The sequence below is a fragment of the Fukomys damarensis genome, unplaced genomic scaffold (assembly GCF_012274545.1).
Source record: "Fukomys damarensis isolate Sample0158 unplaced genomic scaffold, DMR_v1.0_HiC HiC_scaffold_30, whole genome shotgun sequence".
Taxonomy (NCBI): Eukaryota; Metazoa; Chordata; class Mammalia; order Rodentia; family Bathyergidae; genus Fukomys; species Fukomys damarensis.
In genome coordinates, this window is record NW_022900942.1 from 31,812,829 (window position 1) to 31,827,133 (window position 14,305).

The 14,305-nt window shown below is 35.1% G+C and overlaps 1 protein-coding gene across 3 annotated transcripts in view; it reads right to left on the bottom strand.

Moving 5' to 3' along the window:
- Dcc (DCC netrin 1 receptor) overlaps window positions 1-14,305 on the bottom strand; it is a 1,126,179-nt gene that overhangs the window by 71,847 nt on the left and 1,040,027 nt on the right. For all 3 annotated transcript variants that reach the window (XM_033757479.1, XM_033757478.1, XM_033757477.1), the window contains exon 22: window positions 10,995-11,060. In XM_033757479.1, coding sequence (XP_033613370.1) covers window positions 10,995-11,060 — 66 coding nt within the window. The remainder of the gene's footprint in view (window positions 1-10,994; window positions 11,061-14,305) is intronic.

A 14,305-nucleotide genomic window follows, 5' to 3' on the forward strand; every position in this document is an offset into this window, starting at 1 on the left:
AAATATAGAAACAACCTACATGCCTGCCAACTGGCAAATGTGGTGTATCCATTATAATGAAATATTACCCAGACATGAAAAGCAATGGAGTGCTGACACGTGTGACAGTGTGGTGAATCATGAAAACACTGTGGTGAGTGAAAGAAGACAAGGTCATATATTGCATGATTCCATGCGTATAAAATATCTAGAATAGGCAAATGTATGGAGAAGATAGTACGCAGATTGGCGATTTCTCATGGATAGAAAGACACGTGAATGGGGGAGGAGTGCTATCAGGTATAGGTTTCCCTTTGGAGGGCTGAACATTTCCTGGAATTAGTAATGATTACAGCATGAACTGTGACTACAAAGAAAACATTTTCAAAGGTGAATTTATGATGTATGACTTATATGTCTATAAAAAGTAAGCTATCTCATTGAATACAGGGAAATGAAATAAAAAGATGCTACTTTGTACTGTAATTCCAAAGTGCTATGAACCAGAGAGGCTGCGTGCGGTCTGTTAGAGAATATTACTAACTGGTGCTATGAAAGACAAACTTTTTCACACCTATTACTGAGAACTTACTTCTGGCACCTATTACTCAGAACTTCCCTCTTAAGATACTATCAGAAAGCATGTTTAATTTCCAACCTGTCATGAGTGCATCTCGCTTGAAAAAAACTTTTCTAGGTTCAAAAACCTGTCATAAAGTTTGTTCTTGTGTTGTATCAGTATTTTATGGTAGAAAATATTTAGGAAGAAATTAACAGATCAATAAGACATTTCTCATCAGTTGCCAAACTAATCAAGAATGGCTAATGCTTTTTTAAATCACTGTTGTTTAGCCCTCAGGGATGAATCAATGAAAAATTCTCTGTCCTATGTTATGTTTGTCAATGTTATGAAATTTTAAAAAGTTAATATTAGTCTATAATTTTATTTATGGATTTATTTAGAAGGTACCAAAAAGCAAAGGGTGTGAATGGTTTCATAGACTCAAGTTTGAATCTTGTTTTCATAACCTATATTAGTTTTCTATATTCTGTGAACAAAGACTCAAATCTTGGGAACCTCAACGCCTTCATCTGAAAAATGGGAATACTAATAAATATTGTGTACATTAAACTGTCAGAATTAGATAAAAATACAAGCCTGAGGAATCGCATAATCTACAGGACAGCGTTAAGTAAAACCTTGCCAACATTAACAATCCACAGTAGTATTTGGGCTGCTTCTGCTGCGAACTTTCAGACTACTACATCATCAGGAATCATCAATATGAAATATAAATTAATATAAAGCAATATGAAAGATAAATTAATCTTTTCTCGCAAATGAAGATATAATAACTCAGAACTTGCAAAACTGAAGTGATGTCTTTTGACAAGTTATCTAAGAATCATCACATTTTTAAAAAATAAATTAAAACATAAAGAAATTATTACTGGTTCATTATTCCTGGAAAAATAATAAGCCCACCTGATATATCTTGAATCTCAGAAGGAGAGACTCATCAAAAGTATTTAAATAGTACTTTCTATTAAAAGGATTCAGGTTATAAATGGGAGAAATGAGATTTCCTTGAAGTAGTTTTTACATTTACTATAAAGGAATAGTGCAAGGTCAGAGCTTTCTGTATTACAGATATACTTATTATTTTACAGTAATATTTCAATATGCCCTTTCTGTACTTAATAAAATAATTAATTGGAATAAACTAACTTCTTATATGAGAGCTTATAAGGGAGATAGTTTGGAATCTCAGGTTATTTATTAGCATGGCTTAAACTAAACTGTGAAAAAGACAGTTTGAATCATACATAATAGTATACCTTATGAACAGTTTTAAAAACCCAGTAAGCCAGAATTATTCAAATGTCTTTCCACACATGAAGGCATCATATTTCAAGTCAGGAAATAATGACTGGATCCTGCTGAGCTCTAGTGAGATTGCACGAGGTCATTTTCTTTAGAGAGTTAGGATGCATTAGGATTCATTAGTAAGCTTTGATTCCAGGACTTTATTATTTCTCATAAAAGTTCCCGATAGTTTAAAACTTGGTACACAATGTCGTTCATTAATTTCCTACTCTCAAATCAGACACTGAATGTTCAGAATAGTTGACAGTGAATGGAAACTTAAGAAGCCAGGAGCAGGGGTGGCCTAGTTGTTATTTTAAATGGCTTTAAAGTTCTGTAAAGTTACCGTGAACACTAAATTAGTGACACTCAACTATTGCCTCTAAAGAAAAAGCCTGGTTATGTTTCTGCAGGCCACTGGGAACATTTTTCTAATCAGCCTCGTACAGAACCTTATATTATGTATGTTTTAAAGACAGCCTTAAAAAATATACAATGTTGATTCATTAACATTGAATTTCCAGTCACAGTACTACTGTACAAATTCATGTTTGAACAAAACACATTTTTTTTTCTGTATGGTACTTACAGCCCTCTTATGCTTAGAAACACTAGAAACCACTTCAACACTTTTGTGGGGGTCATTTTGAACATTAAAATCACCAATAGGAAGTAAAAAACAAGAAGATGGCACTCAATATACCACAAAAAAAACATTCATTCCATCTAAGGCTCAAGCAAGCAGACAAAAATCTGCCTGTTCCATCTTTGCTGGCCACAGCAGCCTTGGGACAAATCAAATTCTTTTGCCACTTTACACTTGTCTATGAATGACCACGAAAGCACTGTATTGATTTTTAGATTAAAAACAAGTTTTAGCATGGAGGTGAATTCACAAATACAGAATCTGCAGAGGGTGAGGGCTGGCACAGTCTGTATATCAAGTTTTTCAAAAGATTGATCCAAACAAGTAGAAACCTCAGAATTTGCAAACCTATATCAGTGCACATAGGACAACCTGAGTCCAAAGGACATTTGTCACTTTTCAGCCTTTAGCATGGAAGTTGCATGGGGGAAATGCAGACTTGTAAAGTGTCCTCCGGAGTGCTGTGAATATTCTGTGAGAACGCATTGACCTCAAGCCCCAGTACAGAGGTGGTGCTCAAGGGACCCTAAGACATGGCTTACTGTAATGTGGCTCAGTCTGTCATTCTGTGGAATTTTCTAAACTGACAAAATATATACTGTGGTATCTTAACGATGTGCTTGTTGTCAGTGTCAGCAATAGTGTGGGGACGCACTGCCTGAGTATCGGGACCTACATATACTCCACAGAAATCAGGGAGAATGGGGTCAAGGATTTTACAGTCTCATAGGCATTCCATTCATTTTTTAAATTTTCATGATGTTCCATCACAATAAAATATTTTACGTTTTTTCTACTAAACTTAATAAAAGCAAGACTAAATAAAAATGTGATAATTCTAAATTTGAAGTAAAGATTGGAAAATTGGATTGGTGAGAAAAGATCTTTAATGTTATGTTTATTATTATATTTTTTCCTTGTAAAGTCTGTAGTAAGCTTACTCATATATCAGAGTCCTGAGTACTTAATTACACAGAAAAAAACCCAGGAAATGCATGTGGAAGCCCTGATTCCTATCTTAAGCATCTTGTCACTTGGCCACAATGGCTATGCCCTAGGAGTTGCATAAGATCACTGGTCAGGTGAACATTGTGAATGTGTGAATGGCAAATTAAATTATGAAGAAAGGAATAGATCCAGTGCAACAAACTTTCTTCTCACTGTCCTCAAATCCCAGCCCATTTTTAATTTTTTTATTTTGATACAGGGTCTTGCTAAGTCATTCAGTTGCACAGACTGGCTGGAGCCTGTCATCCTCCTGCTTTAGCCTCCCAAAATATAATCCAATGGAACTTTCTAGTTGGGTACTGAATATTTTTCTTTAAATTATAGTCTTTCCTAATACTTTTATTATTAAAACACTTTGAGCTCAAATATGTTTTAATAATTTTACAGGTCTTTGAATTTTGAACATATGGCCTTGATCATTTCGAAGAATTTTCCCCTAAAATTGGGTGCTGTAGGCAATCAGCAGGAACAAAATCGCAAATAATCAAGCCAAGTGTTCCCTAAAGTAAAATATTTATCAATGTTCAGGGAAATTTTTTTTCTTTTTTCTTTTTTTTTTTGGTACCGGGGATCAAACTAGGGACCTTGCGCTTATCAGGCTGGTGGCAGAACCCCTGAGCTAAATTCCCACCCATGTTCAGAGAAATTTTTATCTTTAGTCAAATATATTGGAAAACAATATTTCTTCTCAAGGATGGTAGAGAATGTGCTCAATTATTCCATAAATACTGACTGAAGGCCCAGTTAGATGCTGAAGAAAGAGTGTTTTGATCAAGAAAGGCATAATTGTTGACATCATGGATGTTAAAATTTACTGGAAAAGATTAATATTAAATAAATCTAAATTGTAATTATAAAATTATAATTGTAAGTGGGCTTTTTAAATGTAGAGGGGATTACATAAAGATAGAACATGAGGACATGGTTGTTTTTCAGTTACAAAAGGGCTTATTATGGATGTGGCCAGATGAATCATGAAGTATGATGAATTAGTTCCTGGCCCTTCACAAGGGATCCAAGGCTAGGCAATATGTCTGGAATGAGGATGGAGAAAGAAGCAGGATCTTGTCATATAAAGCTCTAGCGATAGCATTCAGTTACCCTAAATGTAATCACAGAGCACTTAAGGTTCTCAGCCAGCCAGTGACAGACTTGATTTGTGTTTAGACCTCCCTGGCTGCCATGTGAAAGGTTGGTGGTGGAAGCATAGAGACCAGCAAAGAGGCTGTTGAAAGTTTTCGGGATGACAGATAACGATGTTTTGAACTGAGATTGTCGTCACTACAATGAAGCGAAGTGGACAGTTACATAACACAGTCTGAAAAGAAATGAGCAAAATGCAGGCTGGATACAGGAGAGGACAGAAGGGGAGAGGCATACATAGGTTTAAGCCATAGCCCTTTGTATGTGTGGTGTGCCACGGTAAAAGAGAAGGCTCAGAAAGAGAAGAGCCAACATTCAACCTCAAATATGTCAGAGTGGAGTGGTGGTAAGTGTTAAAGAGGTAGCGAGAAAGACTGCACTTGGAATATAAATTTGGGAGTTGACATGTAGGTGGGAATTGAAGTGACACCAAAATCAAGAATATAAGTACAAGCTGAAAAGCTCTCTCAGGACAAAGACCTTATAGTTCAAGTAGAGGAGAAGGGCCTGACAAAAGAGGAATAAAGGGACATACCATCCTAGGCATGTTGGTACACATTCATAATCCCAGGAGTCTGGGAGGATGAGGCAGGAGGATCACAAAGGCAACTCAGTGATTTAGTGAGACCCTGCCTTAAAATAAAATAGCAAATAGAAAGAGAACTGGGGGAATAACTCAGTGAGAAGGCCCTGAGTTCAATCCCCAGCACCACATATAAGGGCACACACTCACATGCACACACATGGACACAGACAAGCGTACATTTGCCAAACCAGGCTCCTAATGCTTATACATCAGTGACAGGGGTTTTTGTTTTTTGTTTGTTTTCCTAAGGGGTTTTCATGGAATTCATGTCCCTTAAACAACCTTTAGGGGATGATGATGCAGCTCAATGATTTTTAACTGGGGAAACAGCACTCCCCACCAAAGAAAATGTGACACTATCTAGAGACATTTGGGGTTGTTGCAACATGGGACAGGGGGGCTAAATATCCTGCAATGCTCAGGGCGGTCACCACCACCACCATCACAAGAAAACTGTCTTTCCCACAATGTCAACAATGCGGAGATGAAGAAAATTAAGTCTATTTTAACACGTTCTAAGTTCACATGAAAATATGAGATCCAAAGAGTTTCAGTGACTTAATGAGTCACAAAGCCCTAATCCCTGAAAAACTCAATTCTAGATTCTAGGGTTTGAAGACAGATTGGAACCCTTAAAGCCCTGCAGCACAGGATAATGAATGGGCCAGAGGTGAGCACAGCCTCTGGTAATCACTGTCCTGGATCCTGCAAACGCATGTAGCTCCAGTTATCTTTCCATCCAAGAGACAAGTCGGAGACTTTATTTCTGGATATTTCCCTCAATATATTGTTGAGTGTCTTCTAATAGTTTACTAGTCTGAGAAGGATCATTTCACAGAAACATTTAAAGAACTTACATATACCTTATTTTGGTAAGTTAAAACACTACTGGATTTGGGGGAAAAAAAAAACTTCTCTGAAATAGAGGGAAAACTTTGGTCTTTTGGCTGGCATACCTCCTGTAGGGAACATGTCAAGTCTTGCGGAGTGCATAATACATGCAGAATCTTCATTCAATTAATAAGACTGAATTTGTCATTAATAATGATATACCAAAGTATTAAAATATATCAAGTTTAACCTTGTTTTCAAAGGTTTAGGTCAATAAAAGGATATTTTAACGGGTTTAGAAGTCTTAAAATAGAATTTACAAAATTAATTTTGCAAGTTATAGGTAGAACTAACAACAAAAGGGAACCAGGGCTAACAATGATAAGGATTAAGCTGAAGTGACTTTGGGAACTGTCATTCACACAAACTATACACTTTAAGAACTTGAAGATTTTTCAGCGTTAAGAAGGTGAACCATAATCTCAGATGGAATGCATTCTAAAAGTAAAACACTATCTATCACCATGCATTAGCTTGATTCTACCTGCCTTCAGAAGATAATTTAGGAAGCCTCTTCAGTTTCTACATTTTAATTAAGGGCTTTCAACCATAAGAGTAAACATGAACTATAGCTTTGTTTTTCTTTATCTGAATGCCAAAACTACATTTCTTAAAAGACTGGCAAGCAAAAAGGGAGAGTATATGATTATCAGGGTCTAAATTTATTTGCAAGTGGCTTAAGTATCTTGACAATAAGCCATTATTCTATTATAGAACTTTTGAAAGATGAGCCCAAAAGTATATGGAGAGCCAAAAAAACCTCTGTATTTCTGTCACTCTAAGGGAAGCTGTATGAAATGTAATTGTACATGAGGTTTAGGAATTCAAATTTTAACATGCTTTTGTTGATGCTGCCTGCTTTGCAAGGGTAAGGTGCAACTGGAATTTTATCACTCAGGGACCTCACCTAATTGGAAAACGCCCCCTGCTGAAGGTTTAAGCCATTAGCAGAATCTTAATTGGGAAGCTGGCTTTTCAGAAGCCTTTGCAGATTTGCATGCAGAATCCAGGACTAAAGTCAGTGACATATTGGCCTTCACTTTTCTGCTACTGAATGGTACAGGAAACAGATTAAGTGTGCCTTCCAACACCCATGCCCCTTGAGGTAGGTTACTAATTCATTGATAGATAGCCTATGTAATAATTTGTTATTCCAGTAGAGAATCTAGAAATATTTCACGTGCTTTGTACATTCAATTTGATTAACACGACATCCTTAAAACATTATTAAGTGCTGCAGAAAATTGTAGAGGAATAACGTCAATCATTTATATAAACCAGCCCAAAGCCACGGAATGTCATTATTTTATCTTCACAACTTTGTCCTCTGAGATAGTATTTATTGGATCAAATTTAATTATGACTGTATTCCCTCTAGAACTCTAAAATGGTTAAAAAAAGAGTACAATAACAAGAATTTTCTGAATTACTGTCATGTTCTTCATCTGTTATCTGAGTCCTTTGAAAAATAAAGTTCTGTTGACTTATATACTATTCATGTTAAATTTGGGCCTTTTTAGTTCATTAAGGTTATTGGTACATTTTTGGTATACAATATGATGACATTCATTATTGGGATCTTGGACCTTTACATGTTATATCTCGGTTCTTATTTTTTCCCCATTTCCCTGCCCTCCTTTCAACACCCCCACTCCCCATTTACAAATACTTTTCTCCCCAGTTTTTCCTCTTCTCATATTTATCCCTGTCCCTTCCCTTACTCCTCTGACTTCCCCTTCCCCTATCTTCTTATTTCACATTATCTACACACTCATGTTTATAGCAGCACAGTTTGTAATAGCTAAAATGTGGAAACAGTCCAGTTGCCCATCAACTGGAGACTGGATAAAGATGTGTTTTTTAAAAAATATATATAAAATGGAGAACTACTCAGCCATAAAGAATGAGAAACTATAGACATTATAGCTAAATGGATGCACATTGAGGCCATACTCTTAAGTGAAATAAACAGGACACACATATGTAAATACCAAATAGTTTCTCTGGTGTGAGAAACTGAAAATGTAAAATGGGATTTCTTTTTAACCAAAAGTTCATTTTATTTTGAAGAGGATGTTGAAATAGAATCAAACTTTGAAGCTTGGTCCACAAATCAGAATCACAATATTTGGCACCTAAAAATACGCAAGGCCCAGGAAAATTTAAAACAATTCTCTTTTCTTATACATATACACACAGAGATGCACATGTGTGTAGGTATTGAAGATTTTTGTAAAGTTTTTCTAACCTTTGATGAATAGGCAATTAGAAATAATTCAAAGCTTTAAGAAAGCACATACTTCTGTGTCTGTAGTTTACTCATGCTCCATCTTGCACTCTCATAAGCACTACTTGGGGGTGGTTGAAAGCTACTCAACAATAATTACTTTTCCCTGTTATCTACACTGATCATTTTTTAAAATTTCCTGGGGCTCTGTCCCTTCAAATCCTACTATGCTGTGGCCATGCCCATAGATATAGATGAGTCCAATTTGAAACTTCATGTAGAATCTGCATCTCAAAATTGGCACTGCTAGATGATTCTAAAGGAGACAATATTATTCTCTGCCTGACTCAAAACCTAGAACCTTTCCATCTAAGGTATAATATGCTATGCTATCAACAGCATCTTTTTTTTACCCTTCTGTCTGTCTCTGGGATTTTTCTCATCATCTTTCTTCTCTCTAGAGGGTATTTCTCTGCCCTGTCCATGTACTTAATTCAGCCTTGTTATTGTTCCTGCCATGGTCTGTCCTTCAATTTATGCCTGTAGCTCATCCCTCATCTCATCTTCCCGCTGTGAACTTTCACACTGCCTGCTGTATATATCAGGATATAAGAGCTAAGTTTTATGCTTAACAAATGTTTCTTAAGTCTGGAAGGAGGTCCTGAATGACCGGCAATAGGATGTGAGGATCCCAGAGAAAACATCCTGGATTTAACCTTAGAGAGGCTTAATTAGAAAATATATTCAGGAAGCTTGGTAGAATTTAAATATTTGTCCCCCTCCACCCTACTTCATATGTTGAAATCTAATGCCCTTTATTGGAAGCCTTAAGAGCTAGGGCCTGTGGAATATGATTAGGTTGGAGCAGAGCCTTCATAAATGGGATTAATGCCCATATAAGATGCCCTGGGGGAACATGGTTGCCCTTTCCACCATGGGAGGACACAAAGGCATCATCTGTGGAGACACTGAGCCTTTACTACATACCTAACCTGCTGGCATCTTGGTCTTAGACTTTCCAGCCTCCAAAACTGTGACCAAGAAATCCTGTTGCTTATAAATTGCCCAGTTTAAAGAACTGGGTTACACAAACAAGAATGAACCAAGAAAGATTTAAGAAAGTGTCCTTGTCTATGTTTATGTAAAAGGCATTAATAGTAGAGAAGGGCTTAGGTAAAAGCGAAGGAAATATCTTGAAAGAAAGAGTCAACAAGTAAACATATACTTCTGAGTGTACCATAGGCCAGAGGGCAGTGGCACTAAGCCTTTAAATTGCTCAATCATTTGGTCTACTCTACAGATAGCTGACTCTGTGTGTGTGTATTCAGATAGTCTCATACATATTCATTTTGTATATATATGAAAGTATACACACACACACATGTATTTCTTCTCTTTGAAGAAATAAATGCAGTAGATTATGGTAGATTAAATTAGGAAATAATCACTTAACTCATCCTCTTCTTATTCTAATTTCACACTTCAAAAACAACTTTTAGATCACAATTTGGCTTCCTATTTGTGTTTTTAACAAGATATCACCCAAATGGAAATTTATCTATTCAGTAATCAAATCTCTCATGAAACTTCCTAAATAGATTCAATTGTGTTGTTCTGTAAAGTTAGCACACTACACAGCAGCAAAGCTAAATGAGAAAAAGCTACTTGCAAACACTTGGATAAATCACAAAAGCAAAGTTACAGATGATAGCAAATCTTAATAAAATACATTTGATCTGATAACATTCCTGTAAGTTTATAAACATGTTAAACAATATAGTTTAGGGATGTTTATACATATGTAGTAAACATCAAACGTGAAAGTGTTTACATCAGCGTAAGGAATGACAAAAGCAGCATGCAATAATACACACACATATGAGAGATTCCAGTCATATGTTGAACATTTGGTATCTTAAACTTGGTGTCCTCTAACACATTGTTCATCATTACATTTTGAATATTTGATATTTTTTAGCAAATTGAACCAGGCAATAGTAACACTTTACATATATAAAGTTTTTATTTTACTCCCTTGGAAACTTGGTCAGTATTATCAAATCCTTTCAAAGATGGGCCACACTAAGAACAATGTCCTGCAGCCCCCACATCAAACTGCTCCTAGTGAATATCTAGATACTACCTTCATCTGGTCATCCTAAAAACCAACAGCTATTGGACATTCTATCACTAGAATGAGAAAAATAAATGTCTAATCTTGATAACACCAATGAAAATCACTAATAAAATGCTTAAGGATTTAGGTGTAAAGTCTCAGTAATATTAATTTATAATTATATTTATTTGGTTTGAGTTAACTGTACTTATCTTTCTCTCTAATAAAATTAAATAGTTGCAAACATTTAAAATACATTATCATATTTTGAAATACAGGTATTTAATTGCCGAGTATCACTTGTAAAATATTTGGACTTCTCTGATGGTTTTTAATACATCTGCCATCTCTCATTAGAATCATCTGGTAGAATTACTCAAGTCTACTAATAAATTAATGTTTCCATTATCCTACCAAAACAGTAAGTCCTGGCTTCTTAGCACTTGTCCATAGCAAATTTACTTCAGAAACTTTAGATTTAACCATTTAATTAGTATAACTAATCCAATAGAACTTAATTTATATACTTACCATTGAGAGTGCTTCTATCAATCAAATTTGTATCAACTGGCCAATAACCTCCATCTCCATGACGACCTGTTTATTTGGGAAGACATGTCAGAAAGTCAGTGGACATACTCCAGGAAAACACAAATGAAACAAAATGAACAGACAAAATGAACAAAGATTTTGAAAAATACAGTAACTAATCAAGATTATTTTGGCCACCTCAAGACAGTCTGACATTATTAATAACATCACACCTGTGAGAAAATAATACTTTGCATTTATGAGAAAAATCTGTTACAAGAATGCACTCAGTGTTTACCGTCATTCATCTAATATGACTTCATGACAAGTTCCCTTTATTGTCCTCTCAGGAAACAGCACATTTTATCTTATACCAGGGATGTGAGAGCTTTTTAAAATTTTAACGTGTCAAACAAGGTGGATGGGAATTAGATGCAAATGGAGAGTTAAGAGTCAAAGGAAGGTCTCAGCCTACATGGTCTGACTATTTTTTATAAATAACATCACCAAAGGTAGCATGCTCCTTCATTATTCTGTTGAGAATACTGCCTTCAAGTAGGTGTTTAATAGTCGTGAAAGTAGTATTTAAGAGAAACGGGTCAGAAATTAGAAATAATTATACTGTCATCCAAAATTTAATTAATGGTGTCTTACTACAAGTGAACCATTTTATTGATGCGTGTGTAAAACTATAATTATTTTATTAGAATTAGAATTTTAAAATATCTAGGTGGACCAATGATAGAGAAATATTAGAGAAATGACACTATAAGCAAACACACACCAAATACAGCTAATTCCCAACTTTATTTGCTTCAAAAATCTTTTTCTGAAAGCAATTCTAATCAGTGGAGAATATAAAGAAAGTGATGGGGCAGTCAGCCATGACAACAGGTTATTTTTTCACATTTACAGATTTTACTTTACTTCATGACTTTCAAGTCCAAGTCTTGTGACATTTTTTCTTTGCATACCAAACATTCCTCTTACTAAAGCTTTCCCAAGATCTCATTATTTTATTTGCAAAAGAGCCATGAAAAAACAACTTTGAGTTCTGTTCACTGACTGTACAATCACAATTTTTAATATCTTTTAATAGCAAGTCAGAACCAAAGTTAGAATGGACATCAAGATTCCACTAAGCAATGAAAAGATCTAATCACCTTCAATTATATCTCCTCATTAAGTGGAACATTTAAAATCTACTGGGCAAAGGACTGTGAGGGTACAGAAAAGTGGAAGCTGAGAGGGTACTGATGTGAAAAGGATAACTGAAGAGAAATTAGAAAAAATTTGGTCTCTGAATGAAATGTGGACAAGCCCTTTTCCAAGCAGTACTTTGCTTATGTAAGTCTGACACATTTGAAGTTTCAATGAACAGCAAGTATGCTTTGCCCAGGGGACACTGAGATCAATATTGGAAGAAGTGAAGTGAGACAGAAGTCCTATATGAATATTAAGATGATTTTTTCATAATTGAAAGGAGAGAGATTGCAAAGCAGTCAGCCAAAAGATATACTAACAACCTCATCACTTAGGCCAGTAAAAGCAATAAATGATTCCTGTTGGGAGTAATCTTGCATTGGTTAGAAATTAGGTAGATAGCCTTTGGAGCATTTTCCTTTTCCTCTAGCATTCTGATAAATGTCTTTTTAATGAAGTTTCTAACTCTCCCCTTTAGCTTGTGGGTGGAAGTGAAAACAAGCCCACAAGCACGTCCATAAATAACTTAGATGTAAAGCTTTATGGGTATTGTACCCTGTAGATTTAGCCAGGCTATTGATTGCACTGTTAATGTCAATAGAAGAAAATACAGATCAGAGCTGGGTAAGATAAAGAAACTCTGGAACTGCTTCTAAATAAGTGAGTGGCTTAAAACTTGAACACTGTACTCACAGAAGTTAATATATTAACAGGGGTTAACATTTGTTGGCTAAAATCAGACTGATACCACCAGAGCCAGCATTTAGCTCAGTGGTACCTACACCTGCCTCAAAAGTGCAAGGTCCTGAGTTAGATCCCTGGTACAAAAAAAAAAAAAGATTGCTATCACAAAAGAAAATTAAGCAACTTTTAACAAGCCCCATACAAAGTGCTTAAGGAAACGTGTTATCATCAATGAGCAAGATTGGGATTTATGGTAATTTAGATTTCTTATTCCACTTCAATAGGAAAAAAACAAAATCCATCTGAGGTTTTTGGGACCTCTTGATCTGGAGAAAGAGAAATCAAGTTTTAATTCTATGCACTAAGTTTCTGTTCTCTGAAATATGTCTTTTACATTCCAGGAAGACTTCATTTACAGAAAAATAATAAGCTAACTACAAGGACAGATTCTCTTACTGTTGTAAAATAAGCACTACAAAGTTATCAAGGGAGGAGATACAAAGGATATTGCATGATATTGCCTAGGGGCAAAGTAGTTTTAAGGGCGGTTGTTATGGAACAGTGTTTGATGTGTTCAGTTAACATGGTTAATTTCTTGAGCTCTAATTTAGAGGAACAGAGGAGTATTTAGTATTTGGAAGATGGTTGGACTGAAAGTTAATGCAAAGTTATAAACTACTGCCCTATCCCAGAGGTCTTAATTTTATTAAAGTATATTAAAATGGTAATAATTCATTCAACATTTATTAAATGCCTATGATATGAAAACCATCCCCTAGATTAGATCCTTAGGGAAAGGGGGTATAAATGATGCATTAGCTATGGATCTTGCTAAAACAGAGTGGGTTCACTGTATTCAGAGCCTAAACAAGCCTATTCATATTTAATATTAGCCTACTGCACATAGTTTTTAATTTACTCTGACTTTAAAGATTTAAGAATAACTTAATCCATCTCTTACTACCAAATGACTATTACATTTGGTTAAAACATTTTCCTTGTGGGCTGGGAATTTAGCTCAGTGGTTCCACCGCCTTCTTTGCAAGTGTCAAGGGCCCAAGTTCAATCCCCGGTATCAAAACAAAACAAATTTTTCCTTTATCTAGAATTATCAAAAGATCTATCTGCAATTAAAATAATGTATTATTTTCTGTGGCATGATACTGTCGTTTCCATAATTATATTTATTTTAAAAGCCCTGTTTACATTTTTGATATAATATACTAAAACTTTAATTTTTTTGAAGTTAAAATTCCAAATAATTACATTCATTCTTTGAATATTTAAGTATAACTTCTTTGGAAAATAATATAATAAATTTCATGCCTTTTTTTCTCAAATAAAGCTAGCATGGCTCAAAGAAATAAATATGGTATTTTTTTGCTTCTTTTTTTTTTTTTTTTTTTTTTTTTTTTTTGGGGTTT